Genomic DNA, 24,777 nt, shown 5'->3' with positions numbered 1-24,777 from the left:
TTGCAGGTTGAGCTGCTGCATGCAGCACCTATAGTCATCATTCATGAGCTAGGAGTGTGTGTTTCCCCCTTAGCAGCCCTATTTCCCTGCTTACTGGGTGTTAGATGCGGCAATAGGCGGATCTTCCCCTTTTGTTCCAGCCCACCTTGTGTCATATGCATTATTCATAAGGAGCTGTGGCCTTGGTCTCCTTGGTCTTCTGGGCTGTGGCCGTCTCATTAATTATTCATGAAAGTGGGGCGTGGCCTCTGTGGCCCTTGGGCTGCAAGGCTGCTGTGCCGCGAACCGATGTCATGCATAATTCATACGCAGGAAGCTGGCCCTGGGAGCCGGTCTCGTTACCATAGCAGCCCTTGTCGCAACAAAGTATTCATTATTACGGATCAGCGGGGTGTGGTCTTTATGTGGCTTTACTTGGTTTTCCCGAGTCACAGCTACAGTTGCCACCAGATGGCGCCAGTCCTCTTCCAGAATGAATGAGACCCTGCCGGAGTAGCCACGGTATGCATGATTCATGAGTGGGCACGGCCTGCTAGCATCCGGGCTCCTGGGGGTGGGGCCCACGGTTTTGTTCCGGCCTCGGACTCAGCGGCCGCCATCTTGTATCTGCGGCTGAGCCGGAGGAGGTGGCAGGGGCCATCACAAGCACTACGGCCGGGGGAGGAGAACGCGGCGGCGGCGATTCTAGGCGGCCAAGGCGGCGGGGAGGAGGAGGAGGAGGAGGAGAAGGAGGGTGGCGGCCGGGCTTGGCTTCGGCTCCTAGAGGAGTTGGCGGCGGCGCGACCCGGGGAACCGGCATTGGTAACAAATGGCCTTTCTCAGCGCCTTAACAGGGCAGGGGTTTCAGGAAGCAGTGTAGGGTCCTGGGGCTGGCGCTGGGCCAGGCTGATGTCTGGGCGATCTGGGGTGACTTGGATATTAGTGATAGGTGGGCAAAGGGGGGGGGAATGTGGGTGTAGATCTTTGGGGCGGGGCCGACATTTCTCCTGCAGGACCTGCCCAGTCACTCAGGCTTTGAATCTGACCTTGGAGTCAGACGACCCCCCCCTCCCTTCTGCTATTAGAGACTTGGGCACAGGATCCCTAGTCAGAGCCCCCCCATCCCCCGCCCAGTCGCCAAGCTTGCATGGCTGATGAGAACTCCAGCAGAGTGGAGACTTCTATTCCTGGCCAAAGTCCCCCGCCAGTCTCTGGCTCTCAGTCTTTTACCTTGCAGGCTTCCAAGAGAGAGCAAGACCCCCCACCACCTCCTTCCCCTTCCTTCTCCAGGGAAGGTCCACATGGCCTTTATTTCTTAGGATCTTCTCTAGCCTCCCCTCACTGCCCGTTCCTTCCCACATTCTTAGTTTTCAAGAGAGACCAGCTCCTGGCCTCTGTCAAGAGACTGCTTCACAGCTCAGAGGTCTCTCTGTCTCTTCTCTTATCTCTCTCTCTCTCTCTCTCCACTCCACGCTGACCCCAGCATTTTCCTAGGAGACACCCGTCAACGCCCAGCATTTTTTGTGCCCCTTCCCCTCCCCCCTCCAGCACCTGCTGTTAAAAGATTCTTTCAATTCCTAGACTCTGCACAGAGAGACTTTCGGTTTTAAGGAAATGGTCCCTTTTCTCAAGGTTCTCGGTGTCATGTTCAGAGATGATTATTTTGCGGGTCTCTGAATCACCCTCCCTTTTTAAACAGTCCTTAAGAGTCCCAGTATCAGTCCTCAGAGATTCCCAAGAGATCTCAGAATGTCAGGGAGGAGACGTTTGGCACTTTACCACCCCCCCAGCAGGCCCCTGCCAGAGTCTACCCTTGTGGACCCCATTGGCTCCTAGACCCCTGCATAACTGACTCATGGCTCCCCCCAAAACCCCACCCTTCATGTAACCTCTGCCTGGCAAAAGCCAATCAGGGCTCCAGCTTCTCTGGCAGATCCTTTAAACTCACACCTCCAAATCTGCCATCAGAACTTCAGGACCCCCAGCTCCTGTCAACAGCCTTGTGGGACCCCACCACCATCAGGACCCCCAGCTTCTGTCAACAGCCCTGTGGGACCCCACCACCATCAGGACTGTCAGATGTCCTTCCCCCAATAGGCCCAATTGTCTTCCATCAGAGTGGAAAGCTCCCTTCTCAGCATTTCCTCACAGCAGCTCCTTGGGTTCCTACACGATTGGTCAGAGAAACCCAATTCCACTCGAGGACCTAGCCAGTATCTGCTTACTGAACTTTTTAGGGCTAGGGTTCTTGGGGTGCAACCTCCTTCTTCTACTCCCTCAGAGGCCCAAGGTAGTTAGCATGTACCAACCAGAGGACACACAGCCCCTTTGTTGTCCTTTCCTGACCCCACCCCGGGTCTCAGTCAGTCTCCCTCATGACCTCTTGGGAGTACGGCGTCAGTATTCCAGACACTTCTCGTGGAACACCCTTTTATTTTTGGCCCAAGGTTTTCCCCTGCCACCAGCATCTGTTCCCGGAGACGCCCAGGGCGCCATGTCCTCCTGATAGACAGCACTCCTCCCCCAGGTCCCAGCCTCTCCCTGCAGTCTCACTGGGCCCCAGCGTCACCCCCCCCACACACACACACTTCTACCCCCCTACACACACTCATTCCTTGTATAGCTTCCTAGGTGGCTAGCAACTGCTCTCCCACTTCCCATTTCCTGGTTCTTTGCATGAAGGTGCCTTTTCCCAAGATCCAAATTTGCATCCTAACAACTTTGCCCTGCCCTGCCTCTCAGCCCCACCACTTGCACATGCACACACACCCCCTTTCCAGCTCCACCTAAGCCTCCAAAGGCTCAGACAACCACCTCCCGGCTCCTCTCTTGTGTTCTCAGCCTTCTCCCAAGAGGCTCGGCAGGCCCCAGCATCCTGAGCCCCCAGCTTCTCCATCCTGCCCCCCCCCCCCAATCTCCAGCCCGAACCTTCCTCTCCCATGTAGGTGACAGAATGCTCAGGTTTCAAGTCATCCTTTTGGAGGTCTCAAGCAAGTCATGAAACTGAAAGCCCCAGTTCAGCTTGACTGAGAGTATATACATCTTCCATGGTGCCTGAACGGATGTTGAGGGAGAAAAAGTACTGTTAAAAAAAATTATTTTTGCCACGGGTGGGGAATCTCTAGCCCCTCCCTCTCTAGGGTTTCTACCCCTGACCTCTTCTGCTTCACTTGAGATGGTCTGTGCCAGAGCTCAGCACTCAAAATACCTTTTAAATCAATTTTTTTTGCTCTTTAATATTTCACTTATTTTAATACAGAGGGACACACCAGACCACTGCTCAGCTCTGGCTTAAGGCAGTGGTGGGAAGATTGACCCTGAGACTTCAGAGCCTTGTGCATGAAAATCTTTTTTGCATAACCATTATGCTTTCTGGCTTTTGGTGGTGGTGGGGGGGGCGCGTTGAACCTAGGACTTTGGAGCCTCAGGCATGAGTCTGTTTGCATAACCATTATGCTGTCTACCCCCACCCCACCATATACATACAGTTTTTTAAAAAGACTTTATTTATTCATAAAGAATGATAGAAAGAACCAGACATCACTCTGGTACATGTGCTGTTGGGGATTCAACTCAGGACCTCACTCTTGAGAGTCCAAGGCTTTATCTACTGCGCCACCTCCCAGATCCCCCTTTTTTTTTTAGATTATTTTTTAAATTATTTATGAGGAAATCAGACAATCACTGTAGCATACACAGTGTGCAGTGCTGAGGCTCAAGTTCAAGACCTTGTGCTTGAGAGCCCAATGCTCTGGCCACTGCACCACATCCCAGCCTGCGAAATCCTCTTTTGAACAACCAGCCAAAGCCTGGTTTTAGACTCTTGATACCAGCACTTAAAGGTTGAGAGGTAAAAGAAATCTCTCTCGCTGGGGGGGTCGTCTCTGAGTTAAGGAGAGGAGAGATGGTATGGCCCAGGCCTTTGACATGGCTGGAAACTACGTAAGGCAGGTCACTTGCAGGTGCCCAGGAAGGACCTTAACATTCTCAGAGCACTGAGCTCTGACCACAGACCTTGACATCTTGACCTTCTCAGCAGCCCCTTGAGGATAATGCCCTTTGTTCAGTGCTTTTCCAGACACTGGGGCTTAGGAACTGAGACCCCTAGCCGAGGTCAGGGAGTCACTAAATGGAAACCGCCTTTGCTTTTGTCTCCCTGCTAATTCACTCAGCCTCTTCTTACCTATATTGTTTCTTAGCATTTCCCGGTGATTCAGCTGGCTGATTTGGGGGCCCTAGCCAGGCAGGCATCTTCTAGCCAGCCCTACAGATTTCTAGCTGTCTGGCAAACCCTGCAAATCTCCTTTTATGTTAGTTCTTCAAGCTGCACCGAAAAAGAGGTATGCTTTTAGGGTCCATCCTTAGCCCTCATCCCTATGAGCTAGGTCTTTATTTCTTTTGGGACTTTACCAAAGTCCCCAACCAGCAGCATGACCCTGGGCAGACGACAGGAGTTCTCCGAGTTCTTTGTTTTCTTACTTGCGACGTGGGCATAAGGTTATCTGTAGCTGGCATTGTTAGGATTAGACAGAGCCCTTTGGCAGGCAAGCGGGAAGCTCTTGGTAGGTGGTTGGGAGCTCCTGTTATTTTTGTTTAAATGCCAGGGGTGACAGGTGTGGGGGGGTAGGGGCAGCACACAGTGATTTAGTCTCAGGAAAGACTCAGTATAGGAGAATGGGCTTAGAGACCCCCTGGGCTGAGGGAAAGGGGGTCCTGTTGTTCCTCAGCATCTGGATCCAGTCACCCTCACCCCAAGTCTCTCTCCTCTTTTTCTTTTGCTCTTTCCATAGAGACTAGTTGAGAAGGAAGAGAGAGAGGGGGAGAGAGGGAGAGAGAGAGGGGGAGAGAGGGAGAGAGAGAGGGAGGGAGGGAGGGAGAGAGAGAGAGAGAGAGACCTGTAGCCCTGCTTCACCACTTGTGAAACTTTCCACCCTGCAGGTGGGGACCAGGGGTTTGAACCCAGGTCCTTGTGTGTGGTGGTAACGTGCACTTAACTGGATGTGCCACCACCCAGGTCCCCAGATCTCACTTTCACAGCAGGCTGCCTTGCTCCTTCTCTCAGGACCTAGTGTGCCATCCTTGACAAATGACTTGACCCCCATGAGCTCAGGTGTTCCCATTTGTTCCTCGAGGACAAGCGACTCCCTTCCCCCTTCCCCCGCAGCCCATTGAGGGGATGGAATGTGACCATACTGGGAGGCAGCTTGTGCTTTCGACTCGGTACACCCTGATCTGGTCCCAGCTCAACCAAGCTGTTTATGGGCACCTTGGTGAAGCCACCAAGTGTCCCCAGCTACTGCATTCTATTTTTCCTCCAGTGGGAGTTGGGCTTTTTTTTTTTTTTTTTTGGAAGAGTAGTCCCGACCCCACAGGGATATCCTGAGGACTAAGTGAGGTGAGCCTACAAAGTGCTTGCTTTGCCATCTCGCCCCGGGAGGGCTCCCCTTAAGTGCCTTCTCATCATCATCATTCACCTCCACATGCAGAGGAGAAAGTGTGTGTTTTCTCTCGCTCCCTCCCCCCCCCTTCCACCTGCGTGTCTTCCTCTCCTGATGCTTGGGGGTATTTGGGCGGGGTGGGGGTCAGGGTCTGTACACCTTTTCCTGATGCTTGCGGGTATTTGGGCTTTGTACAACTCTGCTCCCTGAGCCCCTCTGGGGACCCGGGTGCTCGGCAAGGTCGCTCATGCCCTCATGCCAAGCTGCTGCATGTTCAAGCCTTGTTTTCCTCCTGCACCCCGGTCAGGGGTTCGAGGAGAGGAGACTGGTTCCTTGTTCTTGCCTCCTTGCCCTGTGCCAGGCTCTCTGGTCTGTTATTTCTCGTCACTTCACCACCTCCATGGGGTAGGTAAGTGGGACCGTCACCGCGTTGTGCAGGTGAGGGAAGTGAGCCTAGGAGGGTTTAAGCAGTGTCTCGACACAGAGCAGCAGGGTCGAGGTGTGAAACTGGATCTGACCTGAATCTCCGTCTCTCCTCTGGCTTCCCCACAAGTACTCTCTTCTTGTCACTCCTTTCCCCTGCAGGATTGGAGTCTGTCTCTCATTATGCTGGGCTGGGGAGAGAGGCGAATGGCCTAGTGGTCAGCAGCATGGATTGCAAGCCAGACCATCTGGGTTCAGATCTTAGCTCTGACAGCTGTGTGACCCTGGGCAAGTCACCTCATCTCTCTGTGCCTGTCTCCTCGTCTGTACAGTGGGGCTGCTAGCACTTAATGCCCCCCTTCCCCCTCCCCCACAGTCGCCGCTAACCAACAGGAACACGTAGCCACATGCCCCAGACTCACCACTGACCCTCTTTGTCCCCTTTCAGATGTCCAGCTCGCCGCTGTCCAAGAAACGTCGCGTGTCGGGGCCTGATCCAAAGCCGGGTTCTAACTGTTCCCCATCGAGATCTGTGTTGTCCGAAGTGTCCTCGGTGCCAACCAACGTGAGTGTTTGCTTCCTGGGGACTAGCAGGTCGGGTGCTGCTCCCTGGTCCGGCCCCGCCCGGCCTGGCTCGGCCCGGCTCCCGCGGGTGGTCTTGAACCCAGGCTCCCCCTCTAGGGAATGGCGAAGAACGGCAGTGAAGCAGACATAGACGAGGGCCTCTACTCCCGCCAGCTGTAAGTGGTCTGGGGGCGTCGGACTGAGAGGTGAGAGGGGCCCAGCAGAAGCCCATGCTGACCCAGAAATGATAATGCAGGTACGTGTTAGGCCATGAGGCAATGAAACGGCTCCAGACATCCAGCGTGTTGGTATCGGGCCTGCGGGGCTTGGGCGTGGAGATCGCCAAGAACATCATCCTCGGTGGTGTTAAGGCTGTCACCCTCCATGACCAAGGCACTGCCCAGTGGGCCGACCTCTCCTCCCAGGTACCTCTTCCCAGTCCTCACCTCCCCTGCCAGGGGCCAGCCTCGGCCTTGGGCTCTGCAGCCGCCTCACTCCCTTCGCTCCTCCCCTTTGCAGTTCTATCTGCGGGAGGAGGACATCGGAAAGAACCGGGCTGAGGTCTCCCAGCCCCGCCTCGCTGAGCTCAACAGCTATGTGCCTGTCACCGCCTATACTGGGCCCCTCGTGGAGGAATTCCTAAGTGGCTTCCAGGTACCTAGGGCCATGGCCAACTCTTCTCTCAGGAAACCCCGCCCGCCCTCTCCCTGGGTTATGTGTTCAAAATTCAGTGGGCTGGCCTTGGGGTCCAGGCTTCACTCTAGGGTCGCAGGCGGGCCTCCAAGCCCCGGGCTGCCTTTTCGAGGGGGTGGGGGTTGGTGGGAAGAGGTGTGAGCTGATTATCCAGCCAAGCAGTTAGGAGCAGAGGCAGGAGCCAGACTGGTGTGACACAGGCCACTAATCCCACTGCTGTGACTTCTCGCAGGTCACTGTGCCTTAACTTACTCCTCCACCACCGCTTCCGCTCCACCGCCCTTTGCAGACTTGGGAATGGTAGTAATCCTGACTTCACAAGAGTTTTTGTGAGAACCAAGCTCTTAGAAAAGGCAGCTGGCATGTCATGAGGGCCTTTGGATTGGTGGTTGCATAGAAAGTTATGAGAGGGCTAGGGAGACAGCATAATAGTTCTGCAGAAGACTTTTCATGCCTGCTGCTCCAAGGTCCCAGGTTCAATCCCCAGTGACACCGTAAGCCAGAGCTGAGCAGTGCTCTGGTCTTTTATGTGTCCCAGTAAAATAAAGAAAAAGCCATGGGAGAGAAAGAGCATCCATGGAAGCTGAGCTCTTCCCCTGGGGTATCCCAGCAAGCCAGGGTGTTGCTGCTGACCCCACCATGGGGAGTAGACGGCCGTCCCTGATGGAGCAGGATTGGGCATCCAGACGGGGAGCAGAGTCCCAGGGCTCATAACTGAGCAAGTAGGTGTGGCAGGAGTGAGCTCAGGATTGGCTGGGGACAGAGTTACTTCTCCGTCTCATCTCGTAGGGCATGGCAGGACTGGAGGCAGGCAGCAGAGGCTGTTGGGAAATAATCGAGTCAGCTGTTCTCTGCCTTCCCAACTGTCTCTTTCCCTTGCCTGCTACAATCTGTGGGTTTCAGGTCTCCACACACACACACCCGCCAAGTCCATGGCACAGCAGATGCTTGAGTCTGAAAGAGGCTGAAGCCAGCGAAGCTTTACGGACTCCCTGAGCCCTGTACACCAGCTGTTCCTGGTTCTTCTTTCCCCTTCCCCCCCATGCTGGGGTCTCTCTCAGAGCCTTCACCTCTCCACAGGTGGTGGTCCTTACCAACACCCCCCTGGAGGATCAGCTACGGGTGGGTGAGTTCTGTCATAGTCGTGGCATCAAGCTGGTGGTGGCAGATACACGGGGCCTGTTCGGGTGAGTGCCCTCCTTTCCTCCATTCCCACCCCACCCTCAGCTCTCCTTTACCTCAGCACCCCCCCCCCCCCCCATTTTGGATTCTGTATGTCTTACCTCTCTTTGTGGTATATAAGCGCCATCTGATTCCCAGAAGTGATGGGCAGAATTGATTGGCTCAGCAAGTATTCTATGTGTCTTTAAGGGCCACGTGGGGTACCCACGTACATGCTACGGGGGCATCAGCGCTCTTGCTTCCCTCTGCAGGCAGCTCTTTTGTGACTTTGGAGAGGAAATGATTCTCACAGACTCCAATGGAGAACAACCGCTTAGCGCCATGGTTTCTATGATCACTAAGGTGAGGAGAACGGCCCTGGCTGGCCAGGCCTTCCTTCGCGTGTGCACCTGTTGTGCTGAACCTACCTGCCTCTGAGGGTCATTACGTTTCTCCTGTCTCCAGGACAGCCCTGGTGTGGTCACCTGCCTGGATGAGGCTAGGCACGGCTTTGAGAGTGGCGACTTCGTCTCCTTTTCAGAAGTACAAGGCATGGTTGAACTCAACGGAAGTCAGCCCATGGAGATCAAAGTCTTAGGTGAGCTCTAGGGCCAAGAGGGGAGTCCAAGGGGAGAGAGGAGGGCTGGATCCTTGGGCTCTGCCCAGGGACTGAAGGGAGGATGTGTGTCCCTGGGTTTGGAGCAGAGGGAAGAAAGGTCTCTCTCTGTTTGAACGGAGCAGATTGGTGGCGGGGGGGGGGGAATTTGTGGCCCAGCTGAGGAGCCCAGGGACACAGGAGGAGCTCTGAGCTGGGCTTGGGAGAGAGGGGCGATGACTTCAGAAACGCAGGTGCAGCCCATGGTGTGGCAGAGATGACTGCTGATGTCTTGGCTGGAGCAGGCTTCGACTTTTTCTCTTCTCTTTGGGGCTGGGAGAGTTGTGGGTAACCTGGCAAGCATCCCTGTCTACGCTAGGTCCCTACACCTTCAGCATCTGTGACACCTCCGGCTTCTCTGACTACATCCGCGGAGGCATTGTCAGTCAGGTCAAAGTCCCAAAGAAGATCAGCTTTGTGAGTGGAGCAGGGGTGGTAGCCTGGTGGTGGGAAGGTCGCTGTGGGTGTTCCCACGTCCTCCTTTCTGCTCTTCTGATTCTGATGGCCTTGCCTCCCACAGAAATCCCTGATGGCCTCACTGGCAGAGCCCGACTTTGTGATGACTGACTTTGCCAAGTTCTCCCGCCCTGCCCAGCTGCACATCGGCTTCCAAGCGCTGCACCAGTTCTGTGCTCAGCACGGCCGACCTCCCCGGCCCCGTAATGAGGTGGGTGAGCCTGGCCAGGGCCAGTGTCCTAGGCACTGAAGGCCCGCCATGTCTGCCCACCCTTGCCCCTCCGCTTCCCCCTCCTCCCAACTCTCCCTCTCTCCTTCCCCGTTTCCCAAGTGTCCTGACAGTTGTCTCTTCCTTCCTTTTGCCCCCACCAGGAAGACGCAGCCGAACTGGTGACCCTCGCCCAGGCCTTGAATGCACGGGCCCAGCCAGCAGTACAGCAAGACAGCCTGGACGAGGATCTCATCCGGAAGCTGGCGTATGTAGCTGTTGGAGATCTGGCACCCATCAATGCCTTCATCGGGGGCCTGGCTGCCCAGGAGGTCATGAAGGTCAGCATGGGTGGAGAAGGACTAGATGCCTTCCCCCCACCCACCATACCCCATCACTTGCTTGTCCATCAGCATCTTGCCCCAGCTGAGCTTCTACCACTTTCCCTCTCCCCGCTTCTCCCCAGGCCTGCTCTGGGAAGTTTATGCCCATCAAGCAGTGGCTCTACTTTGATGCCCTGGAGTGTCTCCCTGAGGACCAAGAAGCTCTTACAGAGGAAAAGTGCCTCCCGGTATGTGAGCGAGCGGGCCCCTGGGGAAGGCGGGCCCATTTCCAGTCAGGCCCCTCACTGGTACTCCTCCTCCCTTTGCATCCCTCAGCGCCAGAACCGTTATGATGGGCAGGTGGCTGTGTTTGGTTCAGACCTGCAGGAGAAGCTGGGCAAACAGAAGTATTTTCTGGTGAGTGAGCCCTTTCGACACCTGCTGCCACCACCTCCTCTGGCTGGTGGCCGCCTCTCTTGGGGTCTTCTACTTCCAGAGGGAGGCTTCTTGTGTCTCTGCTATACGCCCTATGGCCATTTTCTTTATCTTCAGGGAAAGCCTGTTGTGTCCATATGTTTCTTTCCCTCCTCTGGTGCCTCTTTCCTCAGGTGACTGGGTTGCTTCTGATAGCCCTGGCCTTGACGGGGCACGAAGGCCCTCTCTTCCCCCTCCTGTTTCAGGGGTGGGGTGGGGGGCTTCACGCTAATCTGTGTCACCCTGACCAACCAGTGTCTGACTTTGGCTGCCTCCTAGGTGGGTGCGGGAGCCATAGGTTGTGAGCTGCTCAAGAACTTTGCCATGATTGGGCTAGGCTGTGGGGATGGTGGAGAGATTGTGGTCACAGACATGGACACCATTGAGAAATCAAATCTGAACCGCCAATTTCTATTCCGTCCCTGGGATGTAACGGTGAGTGGAATGGGGTGGGTGGGCTTTATCATCTCACTCTCTTCTGCGCGTGTCATTCCCATTTTCTTTCTGGGAAGAAGAAGGCCGTCCCCCATTCCCTCCAGCTTTTCCCTTCGGTTTCTCTGCCACACGCTCAGTAAATAATAGCTTCCCATTGAATCTCCCCCTTTTTAAAAAAAAACTTATTTATTTATTTATTTATTCCCTTTGTTGCCTTTGTTATTATTGTTGATGTCGCCGTTGTTGGATAGGACAGACAGAAATGGAGAGAGGAAGGGAAGACAGAGAGGGGCAGAGAAAGCTAAGACACCTACAGACCTGCCTCACCGCCTGTGAAGCGACTCCCCTGCAGGCGGGGAGCCGGGGCCTCGAACTGGGATCTTTACACTGGTCCTTGAGCTTTACGCCACCTGTGCTTAACCTGCTGCGTTACCTACCACCCAACTCCCTGAATCTCCCATTTTTCTCCCCACCTTTATCTGTGCTATCCAGCATAGCACACTGGGGGACCCCGGACAACTCCTCAAGTTAGATGATTTGCTAGGATGCCTTACAGGGCTCAGCCTATAGTCATACCCATGGCTGTGATTTCTTCCAACCAAAGGAAGCAGGACACACTCAACAAAGGGAATTGGTGCATAGGACAAACTCTGGTGGAGACTGGAACAAGTTTCCAGGCGTCTTGTCCCAGTGGAGTCACACAGGACCCACACAATTCCCTCAGCAGGGAGTTGAAACAATATACACAAAATGTTGCCGACCCGGGAAGCTCACTAGAGACTCAGTGCCCATGGTTTTTGCTTTGGGCTCATCACACAGGCACCTCCTCCTAGGCCCAGACCCAGATTCCAGGCTCCCAGAAGGAAAGCAGGCTTCCAACATGAGCCACATTGTTGGCATCAACAGTCTTGCTCTCTGGGAGCCTCCCTTCCCAGACTCTAGCTAGAGACGGACCTGGGAAGCAGGCCTTGCCTAGGACAGCACTTTTAAGCCTGTAGTCATTTAGGGAAATAGAGGGAATGGCCTCCTTCCCAGAAAGTTTTTTTTTTTTTTTTAACCTGCCTAGGATATATTCCCCTTCCCTACCCCCACCCCGTCCCATTTAGTCACCAAGTAGTTATTGACTTGGTGCTAATAAATTCTAGGGGGGAGGAGACAGGCAGTAAATGGGATACACTAGTAAAGTGAAGTTTATGGTTGATGTCACTTCTTCTAGCGTTTGCCATTGATGTCACTAAAACCCGTTAATGCAGGAGAAACCACTAGCAAGTTGAAGGAAGAGGAGGACGTGTAGGGCAGGAGTAGATAGCATAATGGTTATGCAAAGACTCTCATGCCTGAGGCCCTAGAGCCCCAGGTTCAATACCCCACACGACCATAAGCCAGAATTGAGCAGTGCTTTGGTAAGAGAAAGAGAAAAAGAAAGGAGGAGGAGGAGGAGGAGGAGGATGCCGACGTGTATGTGTGAGGGGTGGGTGGGAATTAGTTTGCAGTTTTGACTGCAGTGGTTGAGGATGGGCATGATTCTCTAAGAGTTGGCAGGGGCTAAAGGAGGGGAGGAGACCCCTCTCCCCCTTTTGGGAAGTGTGTCGCAGACCAAGAGCAGAGCCCAGGCCAAGAGTCTTGAGTTGGGGAAGGTCGAGGGGATGGGGGTGGGGAGGAGGAGGGTTAGTGGTGGTGATAGTGGATGAACTACAAGAAATGGTAGCTGACTCATGTCACCGTCAGTAGAGGGGAGAGCCAGGGGATGGTGGTGAGCAGAGGAGAGAGGTTTTGTAAAGAGCCTGCTTGTCTGGGTGCTGTCTTGGGGGACGTACCCTCACCCCAGTTTGCATCCACTGAAAGAACATTAGATGTTAGGTAGGCCCTTGGCTATGTCACAGACTATCTCCTGATAACTCTGGGCACCTCTTGAACCCCTGATGTGGCTCTTTCCAGAACTGAATAAATCCGCCTTTAGGAGAACAGCTCTGTAGAGGCTCACTGGCTTAATTAATGACTGAGAAACTAACTTGAGTTCTGTCCCCATATCTCTACCTTCTCTCCCCGTAGAAGCTCAAGTCCGACACTGCTGCTGCGGCTGTGCAACAGATGAACCCACACATCCACGTGACAAGTCACCAGAACCGTGTAGGCCCCGACACAGAACGCATCTATGACGACGATTTCTTTCAGAACCTGGACGGGGTGGCCAATGCCCTGGACAATGTGGATGCCCGTGAGTTGCGGGGGAGGGCAAGGAGGTCCAGGTCAGAATGGAGTGCACGTGCACCATGTGTCTGGGGTGCCTGGCTTCTCCTGACATTTGCTCCCAAGCACTGAGGTCCCCCCTCTACCACCTCCCCCACCCCCCTTACCCCCCAGGCATGTACATGGACCGCCGCTGTGTGTACTACCGGAAGCCGCTGCTGGAGTCTGGCACTCTGGGTACCAAAGGCAACGTGCAGGTGGTAATCCCCTTCTTGACAGAGTCATACAGCTCTAGCCAGGACCCACCTGAGAAGTCCATCCCTATCTGCACACTGAAGAACTTCCCTAATGCCATCGAGCACACCCTGCAGGTGATCCATCAGCTTTGGAGGGCAGGGGTGGGGGTGGGCGGGGGGGGGGGCTCTCCTGTCTCTGGCCATCAGGTGCCACAACCTTCTCACAAGATGCACTTTTCTACCCCCCCCCCAAACCTCCTTCCTTCTCTTCCGACCCAGTAGCCTAGGTTCCAGGATGTTTTTTTTTGTTTGTTTTTTTTTTTAATTTTCATTTTGAAAAAGTTTCAACATGGAAACAGTAGTATGGTGAATACTGAAATAACCACCCCTCCCCTAGATTACGTAATAGTTTGGTCTTGCCCCACTTTCTCCTTAGATATATCTGGGCTGGCAAAACCACTTGTTTGGGAAGACTGACTGTTTTGTCATGTGTGTGACCCAGGTTCAAGCCCGGCCTCCACTGCACTGGAGGAAGCCTTGGTGCTGTGGTGTCTTTCCCTATCTCTTTCTATCTGCACAACTAGGCCCAGAGTGGTGAATCCCTCTTAGGGATCCCTCCTCCCCCCGAAAAAAAGAAAAAGAAAACCACGCATTATTATCGTTTCCCCTCTTCATTTTGAAGTTTCATGCACCCTACCCCCTAGTACATGGCATGCCTCACTGATCGGAGGGTGCGTTCTGGATAACAGGGCCTCAGATCTCCGGCACTACTTACATCCAGGTCCCAGTTTCTTGGTCATGTGTGTGGCGTGAGTGGCACCCTGCGCATGGAGGGGTTTTAGTAGCATCCCTGGCTTCTACCCACTGGATGCTCAACAGTACCCTTCGGAGACACGACAATTAAAAATGTCTCTTAGACATTGCCCAGTGTCCCTTGGCAGCAGAATTGCTCCCAGAAGAGAATTGTGGGAGAACCAAACACTATTTTTATGCTGAGCAAACTTGAGGGTGGCTTCTTTTTTCTTTTTCTTTTAAAAATTTTATTTACTATTGGATAGAGACAGAGGTGAGAGAGAGAGAGAGAGAGAGAGAGAATGAGACGGAAAGATAACCTGCAGCCCTGCTTCACCAGTCATGAAGTTTTGGGGGAGGGTGACTTCTTAACAGTTCTTCTAACCATTTATTTTAAAATTTCTTTATTGGGGGATTACTGTTTTACATTCGACAGTAAATAACAATAGTTTGTACATGACATTTCTCAGTTTTCCACATAACAATACAACCCCCACTAGGTCTTCTGTCATCCTTTTTGGAGCCCTCCACCCACCCCAGAGTCTTTCACTTTGGTGCAATATAGTTAATTTTTTTTTTTTACTATCTTTATTTATTGGATAGAGACAACCAGAAATCGAGAGGGAAGGGGGGAGTAAAAAAGAAGACAGGCAGAGAGATACCTGCAGCCCCTGCTTTACCACTTGTGAAGTTGTCCCCCTGCAGGTGGGGATCAGGGGCTTGAACCCCGGGTCCTTGCACACTAACATGCGCTCTCAACCAGGTGCACCACTGCCTGGCCCCGATCTTCCACTTATTAGTCCCTAATATCTCAGTTCGCATTTCAGGTTTCCCCCGTTAGTGCTCAAAATAGTGTTACAAGCTGGTTTTTCAGGATGCTTTTGTTTGTAAGAGGCATTTATGTTTATAAAGAATACCAGACAATGTCCAGATCATTCTCCTGTTTGTCAAAGTGAACACTAAGTAACCAAAAACTGAACCATGAGCTGAAGCCCTCAGACAACCATTGCGGCGTTAGGGTGATTTTTAGTTTAGGTCATTGAGCGCAGCCCTATTGGGACGTTTATTTAGGAGTCCAGGGGTAGGAACAAGATGAGGAGGGAAACTGTCTCTCATTTTTCTTTTAACCTTGCTATTCCAGAGTGGTGTCTTTCTAGTTGTGTACCCGATAATACGGTCTCACAGAGCCATGTGTAACCTCAGACTTGACTCCTCATGCCTCAGCTCTCTCCTGTAAATTAAGGGTGATAGATAGTAGTGTCTGCCTCACGGGACTGTTGTAAAGCACCTACTGGTTTTATTTTTACTTCTCCCAGAGGATTCTTTTCTTTCTTTCTTATTTATTTATTTATTTATTTTATTTTATTTTCATTATTATTATTTTACTAGAGCACTTCTCAGCTCTGGCTTATGATGCTATGGGGGAATTGACCCTGGGACTTCAGAGCCTCAGGCTTGAGAATCTCTTTGCATAATCATTGTACTATCTACCCCCACCTCCATTTTATTTCTTTAAGATAGAGGATGAGAAACAGGAGGGACACCAGTGCTCATGAAGCTGACCTTGTTTTAAGTAAACCTACATAGTTGTCCGCCCCCCCCCCATAACAACCCTGTTAGATATTGTTGTTACAGTATTTTAGAGAAGATACAGGGGGTGATCGGGGAGGTGGTGCAGTGGATAAAGTATTGGACTCTCGATCTCGATACCCCCCCCCCGGTAGCACATGTACCAGAGTGATGTTTGGTTCTTTCTCTCCGCCTATCATTCTTCACGAATAAATAAAATCTTGGAGAAGGAAGAGAGAGAAGATACAGTGTTGTTACTACAGTGTTAGATAGAGAGAAGATACAGTGTTGTTACTACAGTGTTAGATAGAGAGAAGATACAGTGTTGTTACTACAGTGTTAGATAGAAGATACAGTGTTGTTACTACAGTGTTAGATAGAGAGAAGATACAGTGTTGTTACTACAGTGTTAGATAGAGAGAAGATACAGTGTTGTTACTACAGTGTTAGATAGAGAGAAGATACAGTGTTGTTACTACAGTGTTAGATAGAGAGAAGATACAGTGCTGTTACTACAGTGTTAGATAGAGAGAAGATACAGTGTTGTTACTACAGTGTTAGATAGAGAGAAGATACAGTGTTGTTACAGTGTTAGATAGTATATAGCAGAGATGGAATTTGAACTTGTCCATGAACATCTCTGAACCCCCCTCACCAGTGACTGCATTTATCGTTTGCTGTAGGAGCACTCAGCGCAAAGCCTCCGGTGAATAAACGGCCTGTACAGAAATAATTTTTGGTTTTGATCTGATTTTCAAAAAATCATTTATTATGAGAGAGAGGACAAAGCAGATGATCACTCAGGCATATGTGACGCTAGGGCTTGAACAGGGGACCCGTGTTTGAGAGTCCACTGTGCCACCTCCTAGGCTTCGATCTGATTGTGTGTGTGTGTGTGTGTGTTAAAGTGTGCATAACTGATTTTCCCCTCTTTTTATTAAAAATGGAGAACATACCATCAAGTGAGGTACCCCAGTTTTAAGAAAACTTACTTCTTTGTATATTCACTAATGTAACCACTGCCCAGGTCAAGTCCATTGGTTTTAAATTGAGGTGCTAGAGGTAAGGGGCTTCCATTCTCTGTGAGCAGCTATGTTCCTCTGAATTTATTTACTGATAATCTTTTTTTTAATGTCTAATTGTTTTATTTTAATGAGAGATAAGAGGCAGAGAAGGAGAGAGATCAGAGCCCTGCTCAGCTCTGGTTTATGGTGGTGCTGGGGATTGAACCTGGGACCTTAGAGCTTCCGGCAATGAGAGTCTCTTGCAGAACCTTTATGCTGTCTGCCCAGCCTCCCCCCAACCCCAATAATATTTTTTTTTAAGTATAGATCATTTTATTATCTTTACTGGATAGAGACAGCCAGAAACTGAAAGGGAAGGAGGTAATAGGGAGAGAGACACAGACAGACAGAGATGTCTGCACACAGACAGACAGACAGAGACATCTGCCACACTGCTTCACCACTTGCTGGGCTTTCCCCTGCAGGTGGGGACCAGGGGCTCGAGCCCAGGTCTTTGTGCACTGTAACAGGTGCGCCACCACGCAGCCCCTTTTAAGGTCTTTCTTTTCTTTTTTTTTCTTCCCATGATCTTTCTTTTCTTTTTCTTTCTTTTTTTTTTTTTTTTTTTTTTACCAGAGCACTGCTCAGCTCTGGCTTATGGTGGTGCGGGGGATTGAGCCTGGGACTTTGGAGCCTCAGGCATGAGAGTCTCTCTGCATAACCATTATGCTATCTACCTTCCACCCCTCCATGAGCTTTCTAATGCCTTTAGGAACCCTTTTTGTCAACCGTCACTCCATGTAATCTGTTTGCTCTGTCTGCAGTGGGCTCGGGATGAATTTGAAGGCCTTTTCAAGCAGCCTGCAGAAAACGTCAACCAGTACCTTACGTGAGTAACCATATGAACCTTCACCTCACCCTCTCGCGGCCAGCCAAGGCCTCCTGTCTGCTTTCCTCAGCACGGCAGCATCCAGCACATGGCACACTCCTCACATGACTCAATGAATGTTTGGGCTGCGTACCGCTGGGCTATGCAGAAAGTGGGATTGCCCTGGAGCCCACTCTTGGGGCCACTGTGTAATCTTGCCCCTCTGATCCCTCCAATTCCTGATAGGGACCCCAAGTTTGTGGAGCGGACACTGCGGCTGGCAGGCACCCAACCCCTGGAGGTGCTGGAGGCCGTGCAGCGCAGCTTGGTGCTTCAGAGGCCACAGACCTGGGCCGACTGTGTGACCTGGGCCTGCCACCACTGGCACACCCAGTACTCAAACAACATCCGGCAGCTGTTGCACAACTTCCCTCCCGACCAGGTAACAACCATTTGCCAGCTCTGTTTGGTGGAATGCATTTCCCCGAAACAGGAAGCTGCCGTTGGAGCTCCTGAGGCCTCTCCTGGATGTTCAGTAGCCCAGCCGTAGCAGGTGGCCCGAGGCGTGGGGATTGCATGCACGAGAATGGTGAAACCTGGCCCACGCCGCTCCATTCCCCTCTCTCTGTGCCAGGATTTTGCCTGTGGTTTCCTTTAACTGAGGTGTGGGATGGTGGGGGGTTGGGTGGAGGGGGGAGTCATTTTGACCTTCAAAGCACACAGAACAATTTGGCCCAGGTTCATTTGCACTAGGGCAAGTCACATTTCTTTTTGTACCTCGGTTTCCTCACCACCAAAGTAGAAATACTAGCTTTGTCTACTTCATGAGGGGTGTGTAGTGAGGACTTGCTGTTATTTACTACCACTAAGTAAGTATAGTGCCTGCCAATCTGCTGGAGGGTTTGCTAAAAGGCCGTGTGTCTCTTGCACAAAGAATCGGTGGTGGCCTTATTCTCAGTGAGGTCCCTGCTCCACGCTGGCATTGGAACAACTGACAACAAGCCCCCCCCCCCCGCCGTAGTTCAGGTCTTTTGTGATGGACTCCAGCCCACTGCCTCTACCTGGCCTGGGCTAATGAGTCAGGGCACACCTGGGAGCCAAGGTGAGGCATGTATTTTGTTAGGGAGGCCTTCCCTCTCATGTCTTGGCTCCTCACAAGTCTCTGTCCCTTCAGCTCACAAGTTCTGGAGCTCCATTCTGGTCTGGGCCCAAACGCTGTCCACACCCGCTTATGTTTGATGTCAATAATGTAAGTCTCTCGGGTCAGGTAGAGGCTGGGTGGGTAGGTGGAAGGAGGCCGAGACCCCTCCCCTATACGCAAGAAGACTGACATGCTTTCCCTTCCTGTCCCTGCCTTCTCCTAGCCTCTGCATCTGGACTATGTGATGGCCGCTGCCAACCTGTTTGCCCAGACCTATGGGGTGACAGGCTCTCAGGACCGCGCTGCTGTGGCTACCCTCCTCCAGTCCGTGCAGGTCCCCGAATTCACTCCCAAGTCTGGCGTCAAGATTCATGTCTCTGACCAGGAGCTGCAGAGTGCTAATTCTTCTGTTGGTGAGGGTGCTGCGCCAGTCGGCCAAGAGCCACTATTCCCACTTAACCCTATGGCTGACCCCCCCCCCCATCCTATACCTTCCTTTGAGCCTCCCTTTCTTAGGATCAGTGTCATTTGGGGCAAGTTTTCTCCCTCCCTCCCCCCCCAGCCTTTCAAGGGAGCTATCTGTTTTTCTAAGTGTGTGTTTGCTTTGGAAAGAACCACTTTTCTCTTTCTTCATCAATTTATCTGGGGTGAGGTATGACCACCCTTGACATCCGCATCTCTCATTCGTTTTATGCATCTATTTCTGTCATCTTTTCTTTCTCCACGCCCATTTTATTGCCCTTGTTGTTGTTATTGCTGGATAGGACAGAGAGAAATGGAGAGAGGAGGGGAAGACAAAGAGGGGGAGAGAAAGATAGACACCTGCAGACCTGCTTCACCGCCTGTAAAGCGACTCCCCTGCAGGTGGGGAGCCGGAGGCTTGAACTGGGATCCTTACGCTGGTCCTTGCACTTTGTGCCACGTGTGCTTAACCCGCTCTGTGCTACCGCCCGACCGCCTCCATCATCTTTCTTATATGTGTTTATATAATGTGTGTGTATAACGTGTATATGCAATGTATACAAGATAGTGTATTCAGTATGCAAAGTGTATCTAACATTTAAAAAAAAAATTGCCTTATCCTTTGTGACACTCTACTCCCCCGTCCATATCTTCCCTCTACACCCACGTCTACCTGTTTCCCTCCAACCCCCCCTTTCTTGCCCCCCTTGTATCTCCTCCATCTGCCCACATCTATACTGTTCTCTGCGAGATCTTGCTCTCTCCATCTGCACCTGCCCTTCTGTCTTCATGTTAGTCCATTAGTGTCTATAGACTGCCTCTCTTGACTTGTCTTGAAGTTCACACTGTTGTCCTGTCTGCCTCTCCCCCGCCCCCCCCCCCCGGCCCTGCCTCTCCTTCAGGTTGTCTTGAAATCCTTTATCTCTCCTCCCTACACACACACACACACACACACACACACACACACACACACACCCCTACCTCTTGCCCTTCAGGCCCCAACCTGGAGTCTAAAGGGCTGATGGTGTCCCTCTCGTCCTGCAGATGACAGCCGCCTAGAGGAACTCAAGGCTACCCTGCCCAGCCCTGAAAAACTGCCTGGATTCAAAATGTTCCCCATCGACTTTGAGAAGGTGCTGGGCAGAGTCCCTGGAAAAGGGGGTGGGGCGGGTGGGGAGATGGGCTAAGCATGAAGGGAGTGGCAGGGGCATCTGGTAGTAGCCCCAGGTCATTGTGGGAATTGGGTCACAAGCCTGCCGGGTGGCCCTGAATGTACAGCTGCTTCCACTTAGGCCTTTGCAATCTGAGCGAACCCAACACTTAATTGCAATGGAAGATACTTGTGGTCTAGATGCCAGGGACCCACTTCCTCTGATCCCCTCACTGCCTTCCCCAAACTTTCCACAGGACAACGACAGCAACTTCCACATGGATTTCATCGTGGCTGCATCTAATCTCCGGGCAGAGAACTATGATATTCCCCCTGCAGACCGGCACAAGGTGAGGGAATCCAGACCTGACTTGCCCTGACACACAGCCCCCTTCCCACCCCTCCCCCGGCTCCAGTTTCCCCCGTTCTTGTCACTTCAGTAGACTCTGAGCCTCTTCCGCCTTAACTGTCCTCCTTCCTTGATTCTTTCCCGTCTCGCAGAGCAAGCTGATTGCAGGGAAGATCATCCCAGCTATTGCTACAACTACAGCAGCCGTGGTCGGCCTTGTGTGCCTGGAACTCTACAAAGTGGTGCAGGGGCACCGGAAACTGGACTCGTACAAGAATGGCTTCCTCAACTTGGCCCTGCCCTTCTTTGGCTTTTCTGAACCACTGGCTGCACCGCATCACCAGGTGAGGGTCTGCACCAGGGGAGGCAGGTTCATGGCTAGGAAGTGTCTGTAGAGCTGCCTCTGGTTCGTATCATCGCCTGTCACCTGGTGAGGCTTTCTGTCCCTTCTCCTTGTGTGCACCCTCCGTTCGCTCACTCATACTTTTGGGTACCTTCTATGTGTTTGGCAGTGGAGTGATCTTCTTGGAAAGCCCTGGGGGGGGTGGGGGGTGGAGTGTGGAATGAGACTCTGGGAGCTGGGAAATCACTAGTAATTATACAGCAATAGCAGCCGACACATACTGGGTACCTAACTGTGCTAAATATTTTACTTGTTTGACCGTTACTCTCCTCCAGTGCTTGCTGAACACTTACTGTGTGCATTGTATTCAGTGAACTAGATCATGGGAGTGATGTGATAGATGACTTCAGAGGGGGAAAGGGGGGGAGGGGTTGGGGAGGAACAGGAGCCTTGAATATCATCCAGGGGAGGGGTTGGTGGGTTTAGGGTGTTTTAAATGTGGTATGGCCAGCAGATAACCTTGCTTAAAAGGGGCGGGGGCATTTGATTCCAGAATTGAGGCAGTGAGGAGACAGATGCAGATTTGGGGGGAGGGGTCAGTTTCTGCAGGGTAATGAAGCGGTCATGTGATTGGCATGTCTGAAATATTCTGTAGAGTGAGAGGGATATGGGAGGGTGGGGGAGACAGTATAATGGTTATGCAAATTGAATCATGCCTGAGACTCCACAAAGTCCCAGGTTCAACCCCCCACACACACCACTATAAACCAGAGCTGAGCAGTGCTCCAGTAATAGAAAGAGGGCCCCGGTTTGAGCCCCAGGCTCCCCACCTGCAGGGGAGTCGCTTCACAAGTGGTGAAGCAGGTCTGTAGGTGTCTGTCTTTCTCATCTATCTACCTCTCCTTTCAATTTTTCTGTCCTATCAAATTAAAAAAAAAAAAAGGCCACCGGAAGGGGTGAATTCGTAGTGCTGACACTAAGCCCCAGTGATAGCCCTGGTGGCAGTTAAGAGAGAGAGGGAGAGGATATGGCGTATAGAAGATGAGAATAAGAACTTCTAGTGGTAGGGGTCGGGTGGTGGTGCAGCGGGTTGAGCGCATGTGGCGCAAAGCACAAGGACTGGTGCAAGGATCGCGGTTCGAGCCCCGGGCTCCCCACCTGCAGGGGAGTCGCTTCACGGGCGGTGAAGCAGGTCTGCAGGTGTCTATGTTTCTCTCCCCCTTTGTCTTCCCCTCCTCTCTCCATTTCTCTCTGTCCTATCCAACAACAGCGATATCAATAATAACAATAATAATAACCACAACAATGTTAAACAACAAGGGCAACAAAAGGGAAAATAAATAGATAAAGATTAAAAAAAAGACTATCCTATCCAACAACGACGACATCAATAACAGAGATAATAATAACTACAACAACGATAAAAAAAATAACCAGGGCAACAGAAGGAAAAAAATGGCCTCCGGGAGTGGTGGATTCGTGGTGCAGGCACTGAGCCCCAGCGATCACCCTGGAGGAGAAAAAAAAAAAAATCAGTGATGGAGGGCCTTGTCAGCATTAAGGGTTTCAGCATTTGCTTGGCCAAGCAGAAGCCATGGGCTAGTTTTGGACAGCAAAGTCTAGCAACCTGACTTAGCATGTGGGGAGAGCGCTGGGGCTGGGTGAACTCCTGGTCCCCAGCCCACTGACCTGCTCCTTGTCCTGCAGTACTATAACCGAGAATGGACGTTGTGGGATCGCTTTGAGGTACAGGGAGTGCAGCCCAGCGGTGAGGAGATGACCCTCAGACAGTTCCTCGAGTACTTTAAGGTGAGGCCCCTTGGTCACGCTCACCATACCTGGGGGTGAAGCCCAGAGGTGACTTGCCCAGGCGTCCACCCCCATGACTCTGCTTTCTCCTTGGCTGCCTCCTCCAGACAGAGCACAAGTTGGAGATTACCATGCTGTCCCAGGGGGTGTCAATGCTTTACTCCTTCTTCATGCCAGCCGCCAAGCTCAAGGAGCGATTGGACCAGCCGTGAGTATTGGGTGGTGTGGAGCCTCAGCCTGCAGCTGCCCCAGTCCTCTGCCTGCTGCCCCTTTGCCTTGTTCCCCCCAGCCCCTGCCTGACTCTGCTTCCCCACCCCCTAGGATGACAGAGATCGTAAGTCGTGTGTCGAAGCGAAAGCTGGGCCGCCATGTGCGAGCGCTGGTGCTTGAACTGTGCTGCAACGATGAGAGTGGCGAGGACGTGGAAGTCCCTTATGTACGATACACCATCCGCTGACCCCACCCCTCCCCGTCCTGTAGCTGACTCCGCCCCGATGCCCCTCCCCTTCCCCCCCACACCACCCCCCTTTCCCAACCCACGGCTCTCATTTGGCCTCTGACAGTGGCCCCCGTTAGCGAAGCCTGTTGGTGTCAACCCCCCTCGTCCCCTCCTACCTGAATCCCACTTGCCGCTGCTTTTTACCCTGTTTGGAACCTGAATCCCAATAAAGAATTATTAACCCAGAGACAGTGTGGGAATTGCCCCCTCTTCCTCCTCTCTAGGGAAAAAGTAAGAGGTGTTGGTGAGGCCAAAGAGAGCAAGGGACCTGGGCGCCCACGGAGAGGTGGTGGAGTTGTGTTGGGTAGGATGAGGGAGGTGAGAGAGGGAGGGTAGTGTTTGACCAGTCCCTTTAACTTCTCTCACCTTGTTCCCTGCCTGTGAAGAGGAAAGTTGCAGTGACTGTTTCGCCAGGGGTAGGCAGATCGCTTCCCACCTGGCTCAGAGCACTCTTGAGCATTCTCTGGTAGAGAATGTTCCATCCTCCGAAGGGAGGTTGGATAACGTACTCTGTCTACCACCTGAAGAAGATGGGTCCTGAAATGGGTGCAACTCGGAATGCTCCTACTCAATGACCACAGATTGCGAGCTCTGACCTACAGGGATGTAGAGGGTACGTAGGCTCCTAAGCTCAGAGCCCATGCCTTCTCCATAGTACCCAGAGCGCAGAGCAGCCTGGCATGCCCTGATGACCCCTTTCGTACTGGAGAAGGGCAGGGGGTCCTGAACAGCTCTGCTAGACCATCCCACACGTGTCCGCATACTTGGCAGCAGGTTTTGTGAAGGTAGCTGGCCAAGGACAGCCTGCTTCCCTCTGGCCTGGTCTGCCTGCCCTGAGCTCACCTACCTTTGAGAAGAGCCTGCTGTGGGTTGCTCACTGGTTAGAGCAGTAGACGCGGCACAGGCTCGGCCAGGGCTGCAGGGCTCCCTGGACTCTTGCTTTGGTCCTGGCTGAGCACACCGGGTGGTAGCATCAGTGGTAGCATCAGGCTGACCTGCCACACGGTACCTGAGGTTGTCACTCATACTCCTGTGCCCCAGCCAGACCCCATGGGCGGGTGAAATAGCTCGCTTGGATGGTGCACTGCTCTGCCACATGCATGGCCCAGGTTCCAGGCCGGGCCCCCACCACATAGAAGGAAGCTTGGGTGCTGTGGTGTGTTCTCGTTCTCTCTCTCTCTCTCTCACTCTCTCACTCACTCTCTCACACTCTCACTCTCACTCTCTCTCTCCCTCCCTCCCTCCCTCCCTCTATATCTGTAGAAAGAAAAGAAGCAAACCTCATTCCTTCACTGAACACATGGTAGAGATTGACAGCAGCAGTCTGTCCCTGAATCTGACACCCCCTCAAGAGTCTGTCCCCAGATCTTTTGCCTTCAGACCCCAGGCACAGTGGATCCACCATTCCTGACCCTCTTTTAACCCCCCATCAGGGCCTTGGGGCCTGCGGTACTTTGATTCCAGCATGTACTCTGTTGGCGATGCTGACGTCTGCGGTCACGGGGACAGACCTCCACTACGGGTGCTTTGACCGTTATTGGTGTCTGGAGCACCTC

The 24,777-nt window shown here is 52.5% G+C and overlaps 1 protein-coding gene across 1 annotated transcript; it reads left to right on the top strand.

Moving 5' to 3' along the window:
- Window positions 1–595: 595 nt before the first annotated feature.
- UBA1 (ubiquitin like modifier activating enzyme 1) lies at window positions 596–23,406 on the top strand. Its single transcript, XM_007529642.3, has 26 exons — window positions 596–801; window positions 6,289–6,405; window positions 6,522–6,580; window positions 6,661–6,829; window positions 6,924–7,058; window positions 8,178–8,284; window positions 8,531–8,621; window positions 8,724–8,856; window positions 9,233–9,330; window positions 9,434–9,580; window positions 9,742–9,918; window positions 10,044–10,148; window positions 10,237–10,317; window positions 10,654–10,809; window positions 12,862–13,027; window positions 13,174–13,370; window positions 17,425–17,489; window positions 17,715–17,910; window positions 18,643–18,717; window positions 18,833–19,022; window positions 20,116–20,204; window positions 20,479–20,571; window positions 20,723–20,914; window positions 22,621–22,722; window positions 22,830–22,930; window positions 23,044–23,406. The coding sequence occupies exons 2-26, from the start codon at window positions 6,289–6,291 to the stop codon at window positions 23,177–23,179; spliced, it is 3,177 nt and encodes a 1,058-aa protein (XP_007529704.1). The 5' UTR covers window positions 596–801; the 3' UTR covers window positions 23,180–23,406.
- Window positions 23,407–24,777: the final 1,371 nt, after the last annotated feature.

The sequence above is a fragment of the Erinaceus europaeus genome, chromosome X (assembly GCF_950295315.1).
Source record: "Erinaceus europaeus chromosome X, mEriEur2.1, whole genome shotgun sequence".
NCBI classification, from domain to species: Eukaryota; Metazoa; Chordata; class Mammalia; order Eulipotyphla; family Erinaceidae; genus Erinaceus; species Erinaceus europaeus.
Note: the sequence above shows the minus strand (reverse complement) of the source record. Positions and strands in the feature narration are given on the sequence as shown.

What these genes read in the sequence shown, in the direction of transcription:
- UBA1 (XM_007529642.3), top strand. Translation starts at nt 6,289, where the DNA reads ATGTCCAGCTCGCCGCTGTCCAAGAAACGTCGCGTGTCGGGGCCTGAT. An exon ending in TCCGTCCCTGGGATGTAACG is followed by an intron (nt 10,810 to 12,861) that starts GTGAGTGGAATG and finishes CTCTCCCCGTAG; the next exon opens with AAGCTCAAGTCCGACACTGC. An exon ending in CCTGGACAATGTGGATGCCC is followed by an intron (nt 13,028 to 13,173) that starts GTGAGTTGCGGG and finishes CTTACCCCCCAG; the next exon opens with GCATGTACATGGACCGCCGC.